This window comes from Mesoplodon densirostris, chromosome 11 (genome assembly GCF_025265405.1).
Source record: "Mesoplodon densirostris isolate mMesDen1 chromosome 11, mMesDen1 primary haplotype, whole genome shotgun sequence".
In the NCBI taxonomy this organism is placed as follows: Eukaryota; Metazoa; Chordata; class Mammalia; order Artiodactyla; family Ziphiidae; genus Mesoplodon; species Mesoplodon densirostris.
In genome coordinates, this window is record NC_082671.1 from 8059755 (window position 1) to 8081600 (window position 21846).

The window sequence follows — 21846 nt, forward strand, 5'->3', positions numbered from 1 at the left end:
TGTATCATATTCTTGCCTGCTTAAAATATTTGAGTGGCTTTTCATTGTGCTTGGAGTAAACCTGAGCTCCTTGTTAGGAGAGGCCCTCCATCTCCTACTCCTCAATATTCAAACAGTGTGCCAGATCAGACTTCTTGATGTTCTAAACATCTGAAATTATCCTCTTGGCACCCCTGTACTTTTCATCCCCTCTTCCTGGAATCCTTGGCCCCCCCCCCCCGCATCTTCACCAATCATCTCCCTCTTGTCATTCAGCCCCACTCTGCCTCCTTAGTGTATTTCACTGTTTTCCCAACTCCTCACTCTCTGACATGATCTTATATTTGTTTCCTGTTTATTGTCTGACCCCACCCACCCCCACATACACTAGAGAACAAAGGCCTCCTTTGCCTTGTTTACCCTGTGTCCTTCCTTGGCGCCTGACAGATAGTAGATGCTCAACGTTTATTGCTTAGCAACCTTCACCTGGGACCCCTGCCCACGCCAAGCTCTTCATTCTCTCCTCTGTTCGCCACCTGCCTTTCCGGTCTGTCTGCCTGCTCCCCCTGATCTCTTCCCCGTGCAGAATGCTTTAAGCCAAGTCTCTGCTTACACCCCTGCCCCTCCAGACTCTCACGCCTCATCCCCTGCGTTATTACTGTCATTAGCCTGACACACTCGCCTCCCGGAAGGAAACCTGCTGTTCTGACCAGCATCTGCAGTGGCTGCCCTGCTGCTTGTCTGTCCCTGACAGCCCTTCATTCCGAGGTCAGAAGACAGTGAGTGAGCCCTCCTCCTAGCGTCTCCCAGTGGCAGGGAAAGACGGTGCACACTGGATGCAAACCGGGCCATGTCAGGCAGGGTGTGCAAATCCTGGGCCCCAGTGAGCCCCAGCTGCATCCTGAGGATATGGTGGGTGTGGGTCAAATTTATCAAGTGAATATTCACTAGCAGTATAAGTGACTTTTACACTGAAGACTTTGGGTCATTATGAATTATTTCTCATATTCCTGATTGATTCATTCTTTCAGTGACTTTTTTTTTTGCGGTACGCGGGCCTCTCCCTGTTGTGGCCTCTCCCGTTGCGGAGCACAGGCTCCGGACGCGCAGGCTCAGTGGCCATGGCTCACGGGCCCAGCCGCTCCGCGGCATGTGGGATCTTCCCAGACCGGGGCACGAACCCATGTCCCCTGCATCGGCAGGTGGACTCTCAACCACTGCGCCACCAGGGAAGCCCAGTGACTATCTTTTGAACACCTACTACATGCTGGGTACCGTGTTGCAGTCTGGGGCATGGTGGAGAGCAAGAACAAAGTCATCACTGTCTTCATGGAACTTAGAATGAAGCCAGGGAGGCAATGAAACACAGAGAGATACATGTGTCTTCAGATGAATTTGAGTACCTTCTCACACTCCGCAGTCTATAAATTCTCTTCTTGTGCCTGGCTCTGCTGGTACATTTATCATTATCTCTGGGCTCACTGGGACTTCCCAGTATTTGTCAGGGTAAATTTCTGTTTGTTTCCTGTCCTCAAACGTCGGTTCTCCTGAACCCTTCTCACTCTCAGCTGATGATCTCACTTGTTGCTTTCTTGAGAAAATAGAAGCAGGCAGAAGAGAACTTCCCCACTTCCACCACCGCATCCCAGCCCCACCTCTCCTTCTGTGAGGGATCCCAGGCCTTTTCAACCACCCAAAGCCATCACTCCAGCGACTGTCCCTCCCTCTCCTGCCGTATCCCTCTCCTCCTCTCTGCTTGATTATGCCCAGCAGCACGTAAACACACTGTAACTTCTTGCAGTTTAAGCCTGAAACAAACCCTCCTTAGCTTCACGTTTCCCCTCCAGTGTCTGCCCTTCTCTGCTTCCCGTTACAAGCAAAGATCTCAGAAGATGCTCTTTGTTCACCAGCTCTTCCACTTCTCCTCCCATTCCTTCTCTTTCTCTTTTATTAACGTAAGTTTAATTTTTGTAATTTATTATTTTGGATTGGTAATACATTCCCATGTGCAAAAAAAGTTTCCAACGTACAAAAAGGTATGTGGTGAAAATTCTCATTCTCACCCCATCCACTATCTGTCCACTTCCCATCTTCTGCCTCCAGTGTGACTAATTTTGACATATTCTTCCAGTCTTTTTATGCCCACACAAGCAAACAGCAATGCAAGTTCTTATTCCCCCATGTATTTGACATAGAGTTGCCATACCATGTACACTGTTCTACATCTTTCCTTTTTGACTTGGAGTATCTTTGTTATCTTGCCATATCAGTGAATAGGGAGCCTTGTCATCCTTTCACACATCTCCATAGTATCCTGACGTATGGACGCCCTCCTGATCTCTCTTGAACCCACTCCCATCAGGCTTCTGCCCAAACTATGCTGAGATGCCTCTTGTCAAGGCTACCTGTGACCTCCATGTTTCCAAATCAAGAGGTCAATTATCAGCATCATTTTACTTGGTGATCAGCAGCCTTTGGTACAGGTGATCGTGTCCCCTTCTAGAAGCACTTTCTTACCTGACTTTTTTTTTTTTTTTTTGCGGTACACAGGCCTCTCACTGTTGTGGCCTCTCTCGTTGCGGAGCACAGGCTCTGGACGCGCAGGCTCAGCGGCCATGGCCCACGGGCCCAGCCGCTCTGCAGCATGTGGGATCTTCCTGGACTGGGGCACGAACCCGTGTCCCCTGCATCGGCAGGCGGGCTCTCAACCACTGCGCCACCAGGGAAGCCCTTACCTGACTTTTATGATACTACACTGCCCTGAGTTTGTGCTACCACACTGGTTCCGCCTTCTCCGTCTTCCTTGCTAGTTCCTCTTCATTTCCCTGACAGCCACATCTTGGCTGTCTCCTCCATCTATGGTCCCGCCCCAGGGGATCACATTACAGTCTCTGGCCTTTAAATATCATTTTTACTGATGACTGCTAAATTTTAATCTCCAGCTCAGCCCCTTCCCTTCTCCCAGACTTTTCTATTCAACTGCAAACTTGCCCCTCCCTCAGAGCTTCCTCTCTTAATAAATGGCATCTCCTTTCTTCTAGTTGATCAAGGCAAAAATCTTGGAGTCATCCTTTTTTTTTAAAAAAAAAAAGGCTCTATAGCTGGCTAGTATTTTTTTAATAAATTTATTTAGTTTTGGCTGCGTTGAGTCTTCGCCCCTGTTGCGGGGAGCAGGGGCTACTCTTTGTTGTGGTGCGTGGGCTTCTCATTGCGGTGGCTTCTCTTGTTGTGGAGCACAGGCTCTAGGCACACAGGCTTCAGTAGTTATGGCTCGCGCGCTCTAGAGCACAGGCTCAGTAGTTGTGGCGCACGGGGTTAGTTGCTCCGCGGCATGTGGGATCTTCCTGGACCAGGGCTCGAACCCGTGTCCCCTGCATTGGCAGGTGGATTCTTAACCACTGCGCCACCAGGGAAGCCCAATACCTTTTTGTTATTGAAACTTCCTATCATGGATTTTGGGTATCTCAATTTATTTAGATTGTTAAGGTCTTTCAATGAACTTGTATCATTTTCTGCATACAGATAATGCCCATCTTCTGTTTTACTTATTCCTAGGTACCTTACTGCTTTTTTGTTATGGTAAATGGTATTTTTTAAGATTGCATTTCGAATTGCTTTTTGCTGGTATATAGAAACACAATTGGTTTTAGCTTATTAACCACCTTAATAAGCTCTCTTTTATGTATACTAATTTTTCTATAGACTTTTGGAATTTTCTACACAGACAGTCATGTCATCTGCAGATGATGGCAGTTTGTTTTTTCCTCTCCAATACTGTGCTGTTTATTCCCTCTGCTTGTGCTGGCTGGGACCTTTAGTACAATGTTGAATACAAACAGTGATAGCTGGCTTCTTTCTTTTGTTCCTGGTTTTAAAGGAAACACTTCCAACGTTTTCCCAGTAAGAATGGTGTTTGCTGTAGGTTTTTTTTTATTATGAAATTTTATCAAGTTAAGGAAGCCCCCTTCTATTCCTAGTTTGCTAAGAGTTCTGTCACATGTGGTTGTTGAATTAAATGCTTTTCAAAGCCAATTTTTATTGTGAAATATAACACAAAGATAAATGAGAACATAAAGTATATTGAATAGTTATAAAGGGAATACTTAGAGAGGGAATACTCATGTAGCCACCATCTAGGCCAACTAAAAGAGTCTTGCCAGTATTCAAAAAGGACCTCTGCGATCTTACTCCAACATATACCATTCCCTCCTCACGGTAGATCAGTAGTATTTTGACTTTTATGGCAATCGCTTACTTGATTTTCTTAATAATTTCCCTGTATGTATCTACATGCCTTAACATTATAGTTCCTTTTGTCTGCTTTTGAAGATACACATGTAATAATACTAGGTGTATTTGTTATACGTGTAGCAGTGAATTACGGCATCATAGATGGGCATCTTCCACTTTATTAGATAACGCTAAACGCTTTTCCACTGTGGTTGAACCACTTGTCCTCTCATTAGCTGTGTAGGAGAGTTTCTCTTGCTCCATGTACTTGTCAACACAATATTTTCAGACTTTAGTTTAGGCTACTTTGGTGTATACAGCGATATTTCATTATGGTTTTAATTTGCATCTGTCTAATTATTAATAAGGTTGAGCACCTTTTCATATGTTCGTTGACCTTGTGGATTTCCTCTTGTGAATTGCTAGTTCAACTCTTTAGTTCACATTTATAATTTTTATGGTTAGGACTTTTTCTTACTCATTTGTAGGAGTTCTTTATACATCCTGGACACATCCTTTGTCGGTGATAATGTTACAAATTCTTCCTTCTATTCTGTGGTTTGTCTTTTGATGAACAGATGTTCTTGATTTTAATGCAGTCAAATGTATCAGTCTTTTCCTTTATGGTTAGTGTATTTGTCTTAAGAAAGATTTCCCTACCTTGAATTCATGAATAAATTCTTCTATATTATCTTTTTTTTTTTGGCCATGCCACACGTCTTGTGGGATCTTAGTTCCCCAACCAGGGATGGAACTGGGGCCCTTGGCAGTGAAAGGCTGGAATCCTAACCACTAGGCCACCAGGGAACTCTCCTACATTATCTTCTAAAACCCTTTTAATTTGCCTTTTACATTTAGTCTGTAGCACAGTAGGTGTATATGGCTTGAGATAGGGGTTCAGTTTTATTTTTTCATATGGATACCCAGTTGTCACTGGGTATCCATATGAAATGTGTGTCTTTTCTCTCCTGCTCAAATGTGCAAATCTATCATAAATCGTGTCTATGTATGTGCGGATATTTTTCTGAGCTCCGTATTATGTTCTACTGGTCAATTTATCTATCTATCTTGTGCCAGTACTACACTATCTTAATTACTATGGCTTTGTAATTATGTCCTGGTATCTGGCAAAGCAAGTCTTGTTCGTTTTCAAGAGGCTATTTTTGGCCTTTTGCATTCCCATGTAAATTTTAGAATCAGTTTGTCAGTTTTATACACTCACAAAAAAAGCCTGTTGGGATTTTGATTAGGATTGTACTGAATCTATGAATCTCTTTAGGGAGAACTGACTTCTTCATGATATTGAGACTTCTAATCTATGAATGTGAAATATCTCTCCATTTATTTTAGGTCTTCAGTGTCTCACAATAAATTATAATTTGCTGCATATGGGTCTCACTCATGTTTTGTCACATTTATACCTTGATATTTGATATTTTTCATAGTATTGCAAGGGGTAAGTTTTAAAATCATTCATCATCTGATTGTTGTTCATATATAAATATATTAATTGACTTTATATTTTCTTAAGCAACCTTGTTAAACTCTTATTATAATAACTTATTTGTAGATTCTTTTGAATTTCCTACATATGCAATCACACTTTGACGTTTTCTGTAAATGATAACTGCTTTATTTCTTTTTTAATCTAATTATTTTACCCTTTTTTTTTCTTTCTTTCTTTTCTTACTCCTCTGTCTAGCATCCCTGTTACAAGACTAAATAGAATTGCTGGTACCAGGCATTCTTCTATCAGATTTACAAGTTCCTTTCTAGTTTTCTTCTTTTTTTTTTTTTTTGACCACACTGTGTGGCTTGCAGGATCTCAGTTCCCCAACCAGGGATTGAACCCTGGCCGCACGGCAGTGAAAGCCTGGAATCCTACCCACTAGGCCACCAGGGAACTCCCACAAGTTCCCTTCTAGTTTTCTAAAAAAAATTTTTTTTTTTTACCACAAATGGATGTTGATTTCATCACATGCTTTTTCTGTATTTGTTGAGATGATTGTGTGATTTATTCCTTTTATCTATTAAAATGATGAATAAAATGAATGTATTTTCTAGTATTAAGCTAGCCTTAAATTCCTGACATAAATTCAAGTTAGTCTTGGTGTATTATCTTTTTTGCACTTTGCTAGATTCAGTTTGCTCTTGTTTTATTGAAGATTTTTGTATCTCTGTTAATAAGTGAGATTGGCCTGCAATTTTCCTTTCTCGTATTACCCTTTTCTGGTTTAGCTATCAAAGTAATTCTGGCCCCATAGAATGAGTTATGGACTGTCCTTTCTTTTCCTAATTTCTGGAAAATTTTATATAAGGTTAAAATTATCTGCACTTTGAAAGCTTGGTGCAGCTTGCCTGCAGGATGTAATTTTTAACTCTTTCTTTTCTTTTTACACCTCACGTCTCATCCATTTGCAAATTCTCTTCACCTCAGCTTTAAATTCAATTCAGAATCCAACTACTTCTCACCTCCACTGCTACCACCTTCATTTAAGCCACCACAGTCTCTCACCTGGACCATTGGAGTAGCCTCCTAAATAAACTCGTTGTTTCTGTCTGTGCAGCATCACCATATTTTAAACATATGGGTCAGATCCTGTTACTCCTTTGCTCAAATCCTCCACTGGTGTCCATCTCACCCAGAGTAAGAGCCAAAGTCCTTACCATGACCCACAAGGCCTGATATGACCTGGCCACCGGGCTTTCTCTCCCACCTCAGCCACTACTTCTCTCCCTTCTCACTCTGATACGGACTAGGGTATCAGAGCAATAGAAATTGACTAGAGGCCAGACAAGAAATTCAGGCAAGGCTTTACTGGGGCTCCTGCAGCCACAGGAGGTAGAGAGAACAAACAGCATATTCCCTTGATTTCTCACTCCCGGAAGGGGGGGCGAGCTGGTTTCTTATATAAGGTGATGGTAGGGGTGTGTCCGTGGGGGGTCAGGCCAGAGTGGTGGCTTAGGTGTTTTGCTTACCCCTTAGGTGGTGTTTTGTGTGTGTGGGGGGGGGAGTGGCGCATGCACAGTACCCTGTTTTTGCTCCTGGCTCTGCAGAAGTGGCAGTTGAGTTTTTTGGTCTTTTTGTATCTTTTTGTTCATAATTTGTCCCAACTGTGCTTGCACATGGTTATTTTTAGTCCCTTATAGTTTCTTTGTATCTTGTAGCTCCAGGAGCTGTTCGTCCAGTTGCAAGCATTGCAGCACTGCAGCAAAGGGTCCCAGGTCCCAGCCTGTTTCAAATCTGCTCTAGCCACACAGGGCCCCCTTGCTGTTCCTCATACTCATCAAGTATGTTCTCATCTCAGAGACTTGGCACTTGTAGTTTGCTCTGCCTGGGACACTGTCCCCACAGAAATCCATATGACTTGCTCCTTTTTCTTTTTTTAAAGTCTCTGCTCCATTGTCACCTTATCAGAGAGGGCCTTCCTTACACCGTATACAAAAGAGCAAATGTCTCTTGCTTTCCCCATCCCCCCTCCTTGTTTTTTTTGCTTCATAATTTGCTCATGACCACTTATGTGTGGACCTATGTATTTACTGCCTGAGTCTCACCACAAGAATGTAAATACCAAGAGGGCAGCTATTTTTTCTATATCCCCAGTAGTTAGAACAAAAGCCTGACAATAAGAGGTGCTAAATATATTCTTCTGAATCACTGATGAATATTTTATTATGTGTCTGACTCCTTAGACATCAGACAGCTTCTCTAGCTTTATTTCAGTGCATCTTGTTTTCTACCTGTAGCATTAAAAACACAGCACCTGACACATGGCCTTGTAAATAACTGTCACTTAGTAATAAATGAATGAATAAATGTTACATCCTAATCTTTGCTTAAGTTTAATTAGCTCCCATCCTCCCTTGGAGATCTTTACTTTTTTTCCCACTTTCCCCTTTTTCCTTATTTCTGTTCTTCTCTTTCTCACATCTACCCCTCCTCCTCTTCTCTCTCTGCCCTTTCTAATCTCACTTCTTTAGTCCATCCCCTCTCCTTTCTTTCTCCAAATTCTCCTTTCCTACTTATCAATTGTCCCCTCATTTTCTTCTCTTATTCCTCTCTCTCTCACGGGACCATAAAACATCAGAGTCAGAGCTGGCCTTAATCTCTTACTTTGCAGATACTGAAGAGGAGCTACCACAAGATGGCACAATTTGCTTTAAGGTCATAGCTAGTGTAAAGCTGAATGAGTCAGGACTAGATCTCAGACTATCTCTTTCTCCCTCCTCTCTTCTCTCTTTCATTTCTGCTTTTTCTTCTCTTTCTTAGCACAGTGTTGGAGTCAGACAAACTTGCATTTGGATCTCAGTTCCATCACTTATATTGGTGACTTTCAACAGATTATTTAACTTCTGTGATCCTCAGTGTCCTCACAGGTTAACTGAGATATTAATGTGCACCTCAAAGGGTTGTAAAGGTTAAATAAAAAGTTGAACAACAACAACAACATACACAGACCAAAAAAAAAAAACCCCACAGCTAACATCATACTTAATAGTGAGAAACTCGAAGCTTTCTAAGATCAGGTACAAGGCAAGGATAACCCCTCTCAGCATTCCTTTTTAACATTGTACTGGAAATCCTTGCTAAAGCAACAAAGCAAGAAAAAGAAATAAAAGATATACAGATTGGGAAGGAAGACATAAAACTGACTTTGTTCGCAGATGACATAATCATTTATGTAGAAAGTCTGAAAGAATGAACAACAACAACAACAACAAAAATCTCCTGGAACTAATAAGCAATTATAGCAAGGTTGCAGGATACAAAGGTTAATATACAAAAGTCAATTGCTCCTGGAGGGGTGGGATGGGGAGGGTGGGAGGGAGGGAGATGCATGAGGGAAGGGATGTGGGAACAGATGTATATGTATGACTGATTCACTTTGTTATAAAGCAGAAACTAAAAAAAAAAAAAAGTCAATTGCTTTCCTATATACCAACAATGAACAAGTGGAATTCGAAATTAAAAGCACAATGTCATTTAGTAACCAAAAATTGTGAAATACTTAAGTATAAATCTAACAAAGCATGTAAAAGATCTATGAGGAAAATTACAAAACTCTGATGAAAGAAATCGAAGAAGAGCTAATTAAATGAAGAAATAATCCAAGTACATGGATAGGAAGACTCAATATTGTCAAAATATCAGTTCTTCCCAACTTGACCTATAGATTCAATACAATCACAACCACAATTTCAGCAAGTTATTTTATAGATATCAAAAAACAGATTCTAAAATTTATATGGAGAGGCAAAAGACCCAGAATAATCAATACAATATTGAAGGAGACAAACAAAGTTGGAGGGCTGACACTATCTGATTTCAAGACTTACTATAAAGCTATAGTCATCAAGATGCTGTGGTATTGATGAAAAAATAGACAAACAGATAAATGGAACAGAATAGAGAGCTCAGAAATAGACTCCCATATAGCCAACTAATCTTTTTTTTTTTTTTTTTTTTTTTGTGGTACGCGGGCCTCTCACTGTTGTGGCCTCTCCCGTTGCGGAGCGCAGGCTCCGGACGCACAGGCTCAGCGGCCACGGCTCACGGGCCCAGCCGCTCCATGGTATGTGGGATCTTCCCGGACCGGGGCACAAGCCCGTGTCCCCTGCATCGGCAGGCAGACTCTCAACCACTGCGCCACCAGGGAAGCCCCTAGCCAACTAATCTTTGACACAGGAGCAAAGGCAATACAATGGAACAAAGATAGTCTCTTCAACAAATGGTGCTGGACATCCACTTGCAAAAAAAAAAAAGAATCTAGACACAGACTTTACACCCTTCAGAAAAATTAACTCAAATGGATCACAGACCTACAGGTAAAATGCAAAACTATTAAACTCCTAGAAGATAACATAGGAGGAAACCTAGATAACCTCGAGTATGGTGATGCCTTTTTAGATATGCCACCAAGACATTATACATGAAAGAAATAATTGATAAGGTAGACAATTAAAATGTAAAGCTTCCTCTCTGAGGTAGACAGTATCAAGAGATTATAAAACAAGCCACAGACTGGAAGAAAATATTTGCAAAAGACACATCTGATAAAGGATTGTTATCCAAAATATATGAAAAACTATTAAAACTCAACAAATAAGAAAACAACCCAATTAAGAAATGAACCAAAGACCTTAAGAGACACTTCACCAAAGAAGATGTACAGATGGCAAGCTCCACATCAGATGTCATCAGGGAAATGCAAAATAAAACGGTAATGAGATACCACTAGACACCTATTAGGATGGCCCAAATCTGGAACACTGACACCACCAAATGTTGGTGAGGATGTGGAACAACAGGAATTCTCACTAATTGCTGGTGGGAATGCAAATTGGTACAGCCCAGTTGGAAGACAGCTTAGCAGTTTCTTACAAAACTAAACATACTTTTACCATATGATCAAGGAATGGGGCTCCTTGGTATTTACCTGAGGGAGTAGAAAACTTATGTCCATACAAAAAATCTGAACATGGATGTTTATAGCAGCTTTATTCATAATTGCCCAAACTTGGAAGAAACCAAAATGTCCTTTAGTAGGTGAATTTATAAACAAACTGGTACATCCAGACAATGGAATGCTATTCCGCACTAAAAAGAAATTAGTTATCAAGCCACAAAAAGACATGAAGGAAACTTAAAGTGAAAGAAACCGATCTGAGAAGGCTACATACTGTATGATTCCTACTCTATGACATTCTGGAAAAGACAATGTGATGGAGATGACAAAAATATCAGTAGTTGCCAGGGGTAGGAGGCGGGAAGAGATAAGTAGGCAGAGCACAGAAAATTTTTACAGCAAGGAAAATACTCTGTATATTATAATTATGGATATATGTCATTATACAGTTTTCCAAACCCACTGAATGTATACCACCAAGAGTGAACCCTTAGGTAAACTATGGACTTTGGGTGATTATGATATGTCAATACAGGTTTATCCTAGGTAAAAAATGCACCATTCTGGTGTCTGATGTTGATAATGGAGGTTATCTATGCATGTGTGGGAGCAGGGGGTATATGGGAAATCTCTGTACCTTCCTCTCAATTTTACTATAAAACTAAAACTGCTCTAAAAATATAAAGTCTTTAAGGGACTTCCCTGGCGGTCCAGTGGTTAAGACTCTGTGCTCCCACTGCAGGGGGCAGGGTTCTATCCCTCATTGGCAAACTAATATCCTCCATGTCACAAGGCCAAATAATAATAAAAGTCGTTAAAATGTTGAACAAATAAAGGCCTGGCACATAATAGAATATACGTTGCCTCTTTTCTCGTTCTTTCCTTATATTTTTCATTTTCCTTCCCTCTTTAAACGGATAAGGTTGGACTCATTAATTCTTTGGTTCCTTCAAACTTTGGATGCTTTATTATGCCTTTGATTCCTTCTCCTCACTTCCATGTATCGGCTCTTTCATTTATTTCTTCTTCTTTCTCCTCCTCTGCCTCTTCTTCCTCATTTTCTTCTTCTCCTTCTCTTTGTCCTTTCCCTGTTTCTGTTTCTCATTTTGTATCATGAACCAAGCCATGTGGACCATAAACATTGAGCTTAAAGTCCCCTCAGCTCCAGCAGTCTACCAGTTCTATGATTTTTTTCTTCAGTTATCTTCTTTTTCCCTTTATCTTTCCAGTACTTATAAATTACTTAACTTCCCTGGGCCTCAGTTTTTCCATTTGGAAAATGGAAACAATAATGGATCGTTATAAGCATCAAATGAATGAAGTAAAGCTGTTAACTCAGTGCCTCACACAAAGGCTCCAAGACACCGTTAACTTTGCTCTCGTTTGACTTTCTGCGAGCCCGGTATGAAATAAAAAACACTACAGAAATGTTAGGGTTTTTTTTTCCCCTAAAGTATCACGGTGAATTGGAAAGTTGGCTCCAGGTTTGAAAAGACATGGGCTCCAGGGAAAACTCTGAATTCTTATGAGCCTCAATTTTCTGATCTATAAAATGAGAATAACAATATATGCCTTCCCTCCACCTAGTGTTTTTTTCCTTCCCGGGAATTAAAAAAGTCAATGTGTAGGAAAGCATCACCCTATAAGTACATGTTGTAATCATGACAGATGGTGTTCTGGAGTCACAGTGGGGATGCTGTAAGGTTACGAGGATTCAGTGGGATACATTTTTAATTTTAAAAGATGCCTGAACTACAGTAAGCATTCGATACATGCTAGCTATTACTATTTCCTTTACCGTTTCCACTCTTTTCTCTAGATCCTCCAAAAAAATGAGTGGTTGCGCTACCCAGGTGACCTCTGCTGCTCAACTTCTGTTATTGATTGTCCCTGTCCTCTCTCCTCCTCATCCCACCAGGCTTTTTTCCTCCTCCCCCTCTCTTTCGATCACAGCTTTCCTCTCGCCTCAGGCACCCCGTGCAGGCAGATGTCCAGATCTCAAGCAGCTTAGAACTGCCGGGACCGGCCTGAGACCTGGAGTTCCCTCCGCTTTTAGCGTCTAGCACTCTTCCAACAATAAAGTTTTATCGAAAAAAGCCGGAAAAAAGGCGCCCGTCCTTCTTTCTGCAACAGCCAATCAGAGAGCAGAATGCCTACTTCGCTCACGGGAGCTTCAGCAGTCAGAGGCAAGGGCGGGGCATGTCGCTCCCGAAGCCCGCCCCGTAAGAGCGGAAGTACGGCCGGAAGCCAGCCATAGAGTTTAGGGGCCAGAGCGGCCCTGCAGGGAGTTGGCAGGAAAGGCTGGTAACAGCTGCCGGAGGTGACGGAGCGGGGGCCCCGCCCGGTGCGCTGGAAGACGAAGCTTCCAGGTAGCTGTCCGCAGAGTCTGACCCAGAGTACGACGGGGCAGCCGGCGGGAGCCCACGGTCCCTGGGCGGCCTCTTTAAGGGAGGGGGCGGAGCCACGTGGAAGGATCCCGAGGGTGAGGTCACGTGGTTCGGGGCATGTGCGGGGCACAGTGGCGATTTGAGGGAGCGTCGTCGTTGGGGTGGACACTGTGTGACATCCCTCCCCCCACTAAGACCTGTGCCGTGGGCTTCAATGGGGTGCACTGGTGGGACTTGGGGATAGGCCCAGGGATGGGGGAGGTGGGCGTGGCAACCCTGTGTCAGCCAGGCTGCCATCGAAGTGGCCGAATTTAGGATTCCTAGATCCAAGTGTTAGACTGCTCCATCTCTGATTCCTCGTTGCAAAAGTGGCTCAGTGCCTCTGCAATAGAGGTCCTAGGCCTTGTGCTTTCCATCCTCCCCAGTTCAGGAACCTCCAGCTTCACATCCTCTTTCCTTGCAGCTCCAGACTTCCTGAGCCCAGGTACCCCCAGCTCAGTGCAGCCATGAGTGCCGAGGTGAAGGTGACAGGGCAGAACCAGGAGCAATTTCTGCTCCTGGCGAAGTCGGCCAAGGGGGCAGCGCTGGCCACCCTCATCCACCAGGTGCTGGAGGCCCCTGGTGTCTACGTGTTTGGGGAACTGCTGGATATGCCTAATGTTAGAGAGGTGGGTTCTTGGCCTGGATAGCACCCAGGGAGGCTTGGGGCTAAAGTTTGAATTTGAGAACAGGTGGGCAGGGCTCATTCTGCAACCCCATAACCATTCAGTTGAACAAGAATATGGTGATTATTAACTGGCATCATGCAGAAGTAAGTCGGCAAGTAAACCTCTTAATTCCCCTTTGGAGATGAATGATCTGTAAAACCCAGTATTTTTCATTTTTAAGCAAAAGAGCCTGTGATTCAGAATAGGAGACCTGATTCTAGCCTGTCTCCATCAGTGTTGTAGCTCTTAATAATCATATTGCCTTGATCAGGTCACTTTTATTTTAGGGCCTAAATTTTCTTTTAAAAATGGACCTGAGGGCTTCCCTGGTGGCGCAGTGGTTGAGAGTCTGCCTGCCGATGCAGGGGACGCGGGTTCGTGCCCCGGTCCGGGAAGATCCCACATGCCGCAGAGCGGCTGGGTCCGTGAGCCATGGCCACCGAGCCTGCGTATCCAGAGCCTGTGCTCCGCAACGAGAGAGGCCACAGCAGTGAGAGGCCCGCGTACCGCAAAAAAAAAAAAAAAAAAAATGGACCTGATACTGCCCCTCACTATTGTTGTAGAAATCAGATGAGATTATGGGAAAGTATAAAGTCTGGTATAAGAGGAAGGAATGAATGTGAAATTGGCATGACCTGTTCTCTCCCGTTTGCACCATATGCTAATTCACTTAAGTTTGATAAAGTAGAAGTTATCTTTTTCCCAAAGACACATGGCAAGATGCTAGGAACACAGCAGAGAGAACTGTTCACACAGAAGCGGCAGAGTTAAGAGTTTAAAGTCCAGAGTGAGTAGGTTGCCAAGATGTGTGACACCAGCCGAAGCCCTGAGATGCTATGACAGTGGTAGGTGGACAACTATGAGTTAAGGTTTTGAGTGCCAGTCATTGAGTTAACGAATTTAGCCTTTTGGAATACTGGTCCAAAGAAAACTGGCTGCCTTCTTTCCCTGCTTTTCTCTGCAGTGGAATTAAAGAGAATCAGGGTGAAGAAAAAGAAGTATGTTTTGGGTGCCTGTTTAGCACTCTGCTAGTCATCTGGGAATACCAGAAAAGTACAAGACCCAGTGCTCCCCTTCTGAAACTTACATTCCAGTTGCACAGAGAAGGTGAATGGATATCCATGTGTAAATCATTTATTTAGCAAGTATTTATCAGCAGAGCCAACTACACGTACAGCTCTGCTAGACCTAAGTGGGATACCAGAGACCACATCTGTAATCTTGTTGAAAAGAAAGATATTCTTAGGTAACAACCTCAGGTGGGCTCCGACTGACTAAGTGGGTGATCAGTGGGAGGAGAGGAGGTCTGGGTGGGCTGGCTTGGGTGACGAAAGCTCCCGGGGGAGGCCGGTCTGAAGCAGAGGCCACTAATCCCAGTGCCTGCTCAGTTCGTGCAGCCGTGAAGGGAGGGAGGCTGAGGCAGAAGTCTTTGGTGAATTGGGGGGGTACAGCAGATCCCCTAAAGGTATTCAAATTCAGAAATGCTAAATATACTCTAAGGACCAGACAAAACAGTTTGCAATGGTTGGGGGGTGTGCGTGGTGTGTGTGTGTTAGATACTAAACACTGAAAGTTTTCAACTCTGAATTTAGGGTAGGAATTGGAGGCAGATGGAGCAAGAGAGCATTGCGGATTGGGGGGATAGTGTAAACAAAGGCCTGGAGGTGGAAGTGAGGCCTTCCTGTGGGGAGAGTGATCAGAGAGGCAGAGAGTTCCTTTCGGTGAGCTGGGAAGCTAATGTTGGAGGGGAAGGCTGGGGCCAGAAGGTGGAGCTCAAACTGGGTAAGGCTGGGAGGGTGGAGAGAGAGGCCCTTCCTGTCACTTCTTCTCTCCCATCATGTTCTCACAGCTGGCTGAGAGTGACTTTGCTTCCACGTTCCGGCTGCTCACGGTGTTTGCTTATGGGACATACGCTGACTATTTAGGTAACAGGAGGGGCTGGAGGTCTGGAGACTGGAGGTGGGAGGAGGGCAGTTTACCGAGGGACTTAGAAGAAATTCCTGGGATACCCGACTTAGATCCCTTAAGTACACAGGGTCAGGGTCAAGACCTGAATTGGCATGGAAAACTCAAAAAAAAAAAAAAAAAAAAAAGGCAAGGGAAGGAGGCTAGGGCTTTCCACAAATGTGAAATCAGGATTTCTTTGTCTTTTTTTTTTTCTAGCTGAAGCCCGGAATCTTCCCCCACTCACAGAGGCTCAGAAGAATAAGCTTCGACACCTGTCAGTCGTCACCCTGGCTGCCAAAGTCAAGGTGAGTGACAGTCCCCCCAGTCCTGAGCCACAGAGAACCCTTCTGTATCTCCCTTCTCGAGGGTCCGTCTGAAGGGAATGGCACTTGGACAGCCTTTGACCACCGTGTTGTTTCTTCCTGTCTCGCCCCATGCCCCTCCAAGGTCTGTGTCTGAACTCTGTTACCTGCAGCCTTTGAGGCTGAATATTATTCTCCTAGTTTTCTACTTTGTTTTTCTTTTTCAACCAACTTAAGTTCTAATTGAAACATCTTTTATGTTTGGGGTCAGAATAGCAACTAGGGTACCGCTCACTGTTGTTCAGCAGCCCCCTCTTGCCCCCGCTGTAAAGTCCTCTGCAAACGGCCGCGGCATCCAGAGCTGGAACGAAGCTCTCTCTTCTGGTGAGGTGCCAGCTTCTGTTTGCTAAAATAAGAAACACATAACCCAGGGTATTCCCTGGCGGTCCACTGGTTAGGACTCGGCCCTTTCACTGCGGTGGCCCGGGTTCAACAATCCCTGATCGGGGAACTAAGATCCCGCAAGCTGCGCGGGGCGACCAAAAAAAAGAAAAGAAAGAAAGAAATACATAACCCAGAAGTGTCTTTGTATATCCTGTTGGGTTCTGTTTTGGTTAACTATCCGCCTCCGCCCACCTGCGTCTCCCAGTTGTTACTGACTCTCCGGCATGCTCGTGGTTTTACTTAAACCAGGCTCTCTACTGCAAGGTGCCTCTTTGGAGGTAGACGGAGTATAAATGGTAAACAGAGTAGCTCCAGACCTCTCCCACACCACATCCTCCCATTATGTCAGGCTCCTCTTGACCAGGTCCGTGTTCTGTCCTGAGCTGGGCCAGAGGATGGACATCCAGGCAGATGTCACCCTGGGGTGGGGGAGGGAACGGAGTAGGGCAGCATATGTCTTTTATTTAAGATTGTTCTTCTCACGTTGTTATTTCTCTGGTGGGAGTACTTTTATTTATTTTACCTTAGAACCAGCCTCTTAGAGGAGACGATTTAGGAGTAGGAGCGGAGGGTGGGCGGCGGGGGGGGGGGATGGAGGGAAGAAGAATCTTGGAAGCCCTTCTCTGCTGCGGAACCTCACAGCCCCAGCCCGCCCTTGGGCCCCAGTGTATCCCATACGCAGTGCTGCTGGAGGCCCTGGCCCTGCGGAACGTGCGGCAGCTGGAAGACCTCGTCATCGAAGCCGTGTACGCCGACGTGCTGCGCGGCTCCCTGGACCAGCGCAACCAGCGGCTGGAGGTCGACTACAGCATCGGACGGGACATCCAGCGCCAGGACCTCAGGGCCATCGCCCGAACCCTGCAGGAGTGGTGAGACTGTGTCCCGGCGCCGTCCCCTCTCTGCTCGCCCCAAGAAAGGGAGGGGTGCTTCGGAGGGGGGCGAGTTGGGCCGGGTGGCAGAGGTGGAAGCCAAGAGGATGAAGGGGAGTGAGCTCGTTCCTCCAGAGGCTTCTGAGGGAGAAACAGAGTGGAGGAGGGCCCGGGGGGCAGGAGGCGGAAGGCGCGTCCTTGGTGTAGTAACCGGGGGAGGGAGGGGGTACTCTTGAGCGCACCCCCTGGGGTGTGGGTCACCTGTCTCCGGCTGCATGCAGCCCCCCGGTCAGTGAGCAGCCCTGTCCACAGGCCACAGGCCTCTCGCGCTTCTGTTTTCTTGTCTGACTCGAGCTGGTTAAGACACCTCCTCTTCTTCCTGTTTCGCCTCCCCACCCTGTTTTGGTGTTGGGAGTTCCTACTCCCGTCTTGCACATCGCTCCGGGCACTTCTCTCTCCTCCTGTATCTTACCTGAGTATACTGCTGGGTCCTGGGAATATCGTCGCGGGCGGCTCCCAGGCGCCCTGGCAAGGCTTCTGACTCAGACGGGGGTCTGGATGGCCAGACTTGGGGGTGTCTGCAAGTGTGTCTTTCGTGAGCCTGATCACAGCCCTCTCTGCCGGCCCTCGTTCCCGCAGGTGTGTGGGCTGCGAGGTGGTGCTGTCAGGCATCGAGGAGCAGGTGGGCCGCGCCAACCAGCACAAGGAGCAGCAGCTGGGCCTGAAGCAGCACATCGAGAGCGAGGTGAGCAGGCGGGCATCCCGGGCAGTGACGGCCGCAGGCAGAGCGGGTGGGCAGGGGCTGGCAGGTTCTGGAACCTTCCTCCATCTCCCCACTCCTTTCATCCTGGTAGGTCGCCAACCTGAAAAAAACCATTAAAGTCACAACAGCTGCCGCCGCCGCGGCCACGTCTCAGGACCCCGAGCAGCACCTGACGGAGCTGAGGGAACCGGCTCCAGGCAGCAACCAGCGCCAGCCCAGCAAGAAAGCCTCGAAGGGCAAGGGGTGAGCGGCTGTGGCGGGAGCCGCCGGCGTCCCCGGTGCCCTGCTGCTGCTTCCTCGTCCCTTCAGTCACTTGCGTGGGGGTCGGGAACGGGGGTGGGGGGCTTGCGGCGCTGAGGGGGTTCTCTGCAGCCTCTCTCTCTCTCTCTTCCCCTTGCCAGGCTCCGAGGGAGCGCCAAGATTTGGTCCAAGTCGAACTGAAGGGACTGTCGTTTCTTCCGGGATGTGGGGTCCTAGCTGCCTGCCTGCCCCTTAGGAGTCCTCAGAGAGCCTTCCCGTGCCCCTGGCCAGCTGATAACCTAGTTCGTGACCCGTCACCTCCCTTCTCCTCTCCCACACCCCCAGGCGTAGGCCACACCGTCTCTGGGGGGGGAGGCAAGTACAAGTCATGTTTTTGTTGGTACTTTTCGTTTCATGGAGCTTTCTTGTGGGTCCCATTGTCCCCTCTTCCTCCCTGCCACGCTCCCTCCCCTATTTCTTTAGGAGTCGCGTCCCTGTTTATTATACGTTGCTGAGTGGGTGGGGCTGCCGTGTCTCTAGCATAACCCACACGTGATCCCTTCCCCCTCCTCCGCCCCAGCCCTGCATGCCCCGCCTCCTGCCCACTGGCCTGTTGGGGCAGCATCCGAAGAGCCATAGGGCTTCCACCTTTATTCCCACCCTGAGAGTTCTGGGAGCCATGCTAGGAGGCACTGGACACCCACAGCCTAGAATCCTGTCACTCTGCAGTTGTTTCCTGTCCTCTCTCCCCCCCTTGGGTCCTGGGAGTGCTGCTGCTGCAATGACCCCAGAGCCTCAGGGCAGCTGTTTCTCCAGCTGTTGCGAGATGGTCCTTTCTGGGCCCTGGCTGTCTTAGAAAGCCTGATGGCAATCCTGGAAGGATTTACACTTCCTTCTGTGAGCTTTGTGGGGAAGGGAAGGGGATATAGATTGTATAAAAAGAGTATATATACGTATATCTATATATAACATGACACAGAAATAAATCTATGAGAAGTCTATCTACAAACACGCCCTGAACTGGGTATCTTCTGTCTTTGGTGTTTGTGGATGGGAAGAAGGCTCATTCTCAGTCCACTGTAAAGCAAAGTGCTGGAAAGACAAAAGAACCAGGTACTGGAGACCTAGATCGTGGGCCGTTTGACTTTGGCCAAATTGGCTCAGTATCTCGGCATTCTTTAAGAAGCAGTGGATGCTTACCGAGCACCAGCATGTGGTAGGCTCTGGAGGTCCAAAGTGACGGGCACTGTCCCTGCTCTCAAGGAGCTTGAGTTCAGTCTGTTTCCTTCCACCTTACAGAATTGTGGGCGGAAGAGTTGATAGTAAACTTCAGTTTTTGCATCAGTACCACACAGGACTCTCAGATCTCAGTGAGAAGCAGCAGTTGGGCTCCTGTCCCCGTCCAAGGCAGAGCGTCCGAGCAGCAAGCTGGGAGGATTGGTCTTGGCTCAGTGCACTGCTGCGCACGCCCTAAAATTGGGAAGCTCTAGTGTAAGGGACAGCTGCCCCCCCCCCCCCGCCCGTGCATGAGAGGCGATTGCCTCCTGAGGGTCCCAGTGTTGACCAAGCTGCCCTCCTGAACTTGTGCTGTCCTCTAGGTGGAGATGTAGGACAGACTCTTTACTGGTCCTGAAGGTGTCAGTTGTAGAATTGGAAGTGGGGGTAGATCCCGAGTTTTGAGTTTTCGGTTAAAAGTGGGCCGGGTGAGCCAGTTATCTTGCCGGGCAGTGGAGACTTAATGGGACCAGTCCAGTGGGCCCTGTCTCGGGAATTGACATGTTGGCCTCTCGCTTTAGCTTTGGCCTAGACTAGCCTGTTGAGCCTGTTGCATCTTGAGTCTAAGTCTCTGAAATAAACCCCTTTTTCCTCCCACACTGTCCACTGTGCAGAAATCACTAACTCCTGGTGCTTCGAGCCTGTGCCCCCTTTCTCTGCCCAGGCCCCATTTTTCCCTTGAACTTCAGTATCATTTTCCTGTAAGCTGCTTCCAGCCATGACTCCACAACTGCCCTGATCTGTCTAGTGCCGGCCTTCAGTGGGTGTCTCTACCATCTGGTGTGGGCTGGGCTGGGACTGCCTGGTCCTCCACCCAAAGAGGGAGGAGGGGCCATTCACAGCCCCAGGGACATGAAAATGCAATTTGTCTTTGATTTACAAGGACAGGGCTCTTGGCTCCCAAGGCTTGGAGATGGGGGAGTGGATTATTTGTGGGCTGTTTTTGACCATGGAATTCGGTTCAGGATTTAGGGGTTCCATGCATAACCAAGCCTAGGGCACCAGGAGGATTCTCCCAACCAAAAGTCCTATCAGCACTTGCACATTCTCACATGCTGATCCCTGCTGTACAGCAATCTCAGAGGAGCTCAGGGTTGGACCACTGTGGTAGGGAGGAAGAGGAAGAGAACTTGCCTTCCTGTGAATTCAGAGTTCATGCACATGAAACAGATGACACAAGGTGAAGACGAAGTCTCCATAGGTAAAAACCACAACTGGACTGGGGTGCACCTTTATGCACAAGAAGAGCAAAGGCAATGTCTCACGCGATCCTGTTAAAGAGAGGTCAGAAATTCTCTGCTTAGGTTCAACTTCCAACATGGGTGGAGAGAAGGGAGTTCAGCAGGGCAAGTCTAGGCAGTGTATGAGTTCTCTTGCTGTGTAACAAATTACCCTGAAACTTAGTGGCTTAAAACAACACACATTTATTATCTCAGTTTCTATGGTCCGGGAATCGGCACAACTAAGTTGAGTTCTCGGCTGAGTTTTCAGGGTCCCTCCCAAGGCTACAGCACCGTGTTAGCGAGGGCGTCTCATCTCAGGGTTCCAGTAGGAAGGACTTACTTCCAGGCACACCCAGTGATTGTCAACAGGATTCATCAGCTCTAGGTGGTCAGACTGAGGACTTCATTCCCTGGCTGACTGTATGTCAGAGGCAGCCCCATTCATCAGAGCAAGAGCCAGAGAGAATATATCAGCAAGGTGAAATCACAGACTTGTAACCTAATCACGGAAGAAACATCCCATCAATTTTACTAGTCACCAGGTTCAGCCTAGTGACTGTCAGAAGGCAAGGATCATTGGAAGGCATGTCAGAAGTTTCCCACCTCAGGCAGTGTTTCTTTGGTCCACCGGCATCAGAATTATCAGGGGAGCTTTTGAAAATGCATATTCCCAGAACCCAGTTCCTATTGAATTAGAATCTCTGGGATTGGACTGGAAATGGGACTTCACTACCCTCACTGACTCAGCGCTGAGCTGTGATGTCCCATTTATATAAGCAGACTTGCCCAGATTAGTGCCACCCTGGATCAGCTGAAAAGGCTTCTACTGCAGGACCTTGGAGGATGGGTGAGGAGGCCCTGGGTCACCATCTGGAAGAGAATGATGCGCAAAGGTGAAACTTTGAGTACACGGCGAGAGAGAGGACCTGTCCTGTCTTCTGAGGTTCTTAAGTATATTGCTATATAATTAAAAGTGTGATAGGTACTAAGAAGTATAGGGTGACATGAAAGCGCTTACCAGGGTATCTACTTGCCTGGGGTCAGGAAAGCCTCCTCTGAGGATGTGACCTTTA

The 21846-nt window shown here is 46.4% G+C and overlaps 1 protein-coding gene across 4 annotated transcripts; it reads left to right on the forward strand.

Moving 5' to 3' along the window:
- The first annotated feature begins 12867 nt into the window (after positions 1 to 12867).
- On the forward strand, positions 12868 to 19286 carry COPS7A (COP9 signalosome subunit 7A). 4 transcript variants are annotated; one of them, XM_060112397.1, is made up of 8 exons: positions 12868 to 13098; positions 13467 to 13671; positions 15560 to 15635; positions 15874 to 15962; positions 17070 to 17272; positions 17912 to 18017; positions 18127 to 18278; positions 18437 to 19286. In XM_060112397.1, exons 2-8 carry the CDS (start codon positions 13510 to 13512, stop codon positions 18474 to 18476), a joined length of 828 nt encoding a protein of 275 aa, XP_059968380.1. In that variant the 5' UTR covers positions 12868 to 13098; positions 13467 to 13509; the 3' UTR covers positions 18477 to 19286. The 4 variants fall into 4 exon arrangements, with proteins under 4 accessions (XP_059968380.1, XP_059968383.1, XP_059968381.1 ...); XM_060112400.1 differs by having other exon boundaries at positions 12868 to 13012; XM_060112398.1 differs by having other exon boundaries at positions 12868 to 12985.
- Positions 19287 to 21846: the final 2560 nt, after the last annotated feature.

Coding starts and splice junctions, on each gene's coding strand:
- COPS7A (XM_060112397.1), top strand. CDS start 13,510: ATGAGTGCCGAGGTGAAGGTGACAGGGCAGAACCAGGAGCAATTTCTG. Junction 13,672..15,559: donor ATATGCCTAATGTTAGAGAG/GTGGGTTCTTGG, acceptor ATGTTCTCACAG/CTGGCTGAGAGTGACTTTGC. Junction 15,963..17,069: donor CCCTGGCTGCCAAAGTCAAG/GTGAGTGACAGT, acceptor CTTGGGCCCCAG/TGTATCCCATACGCAGTGCT.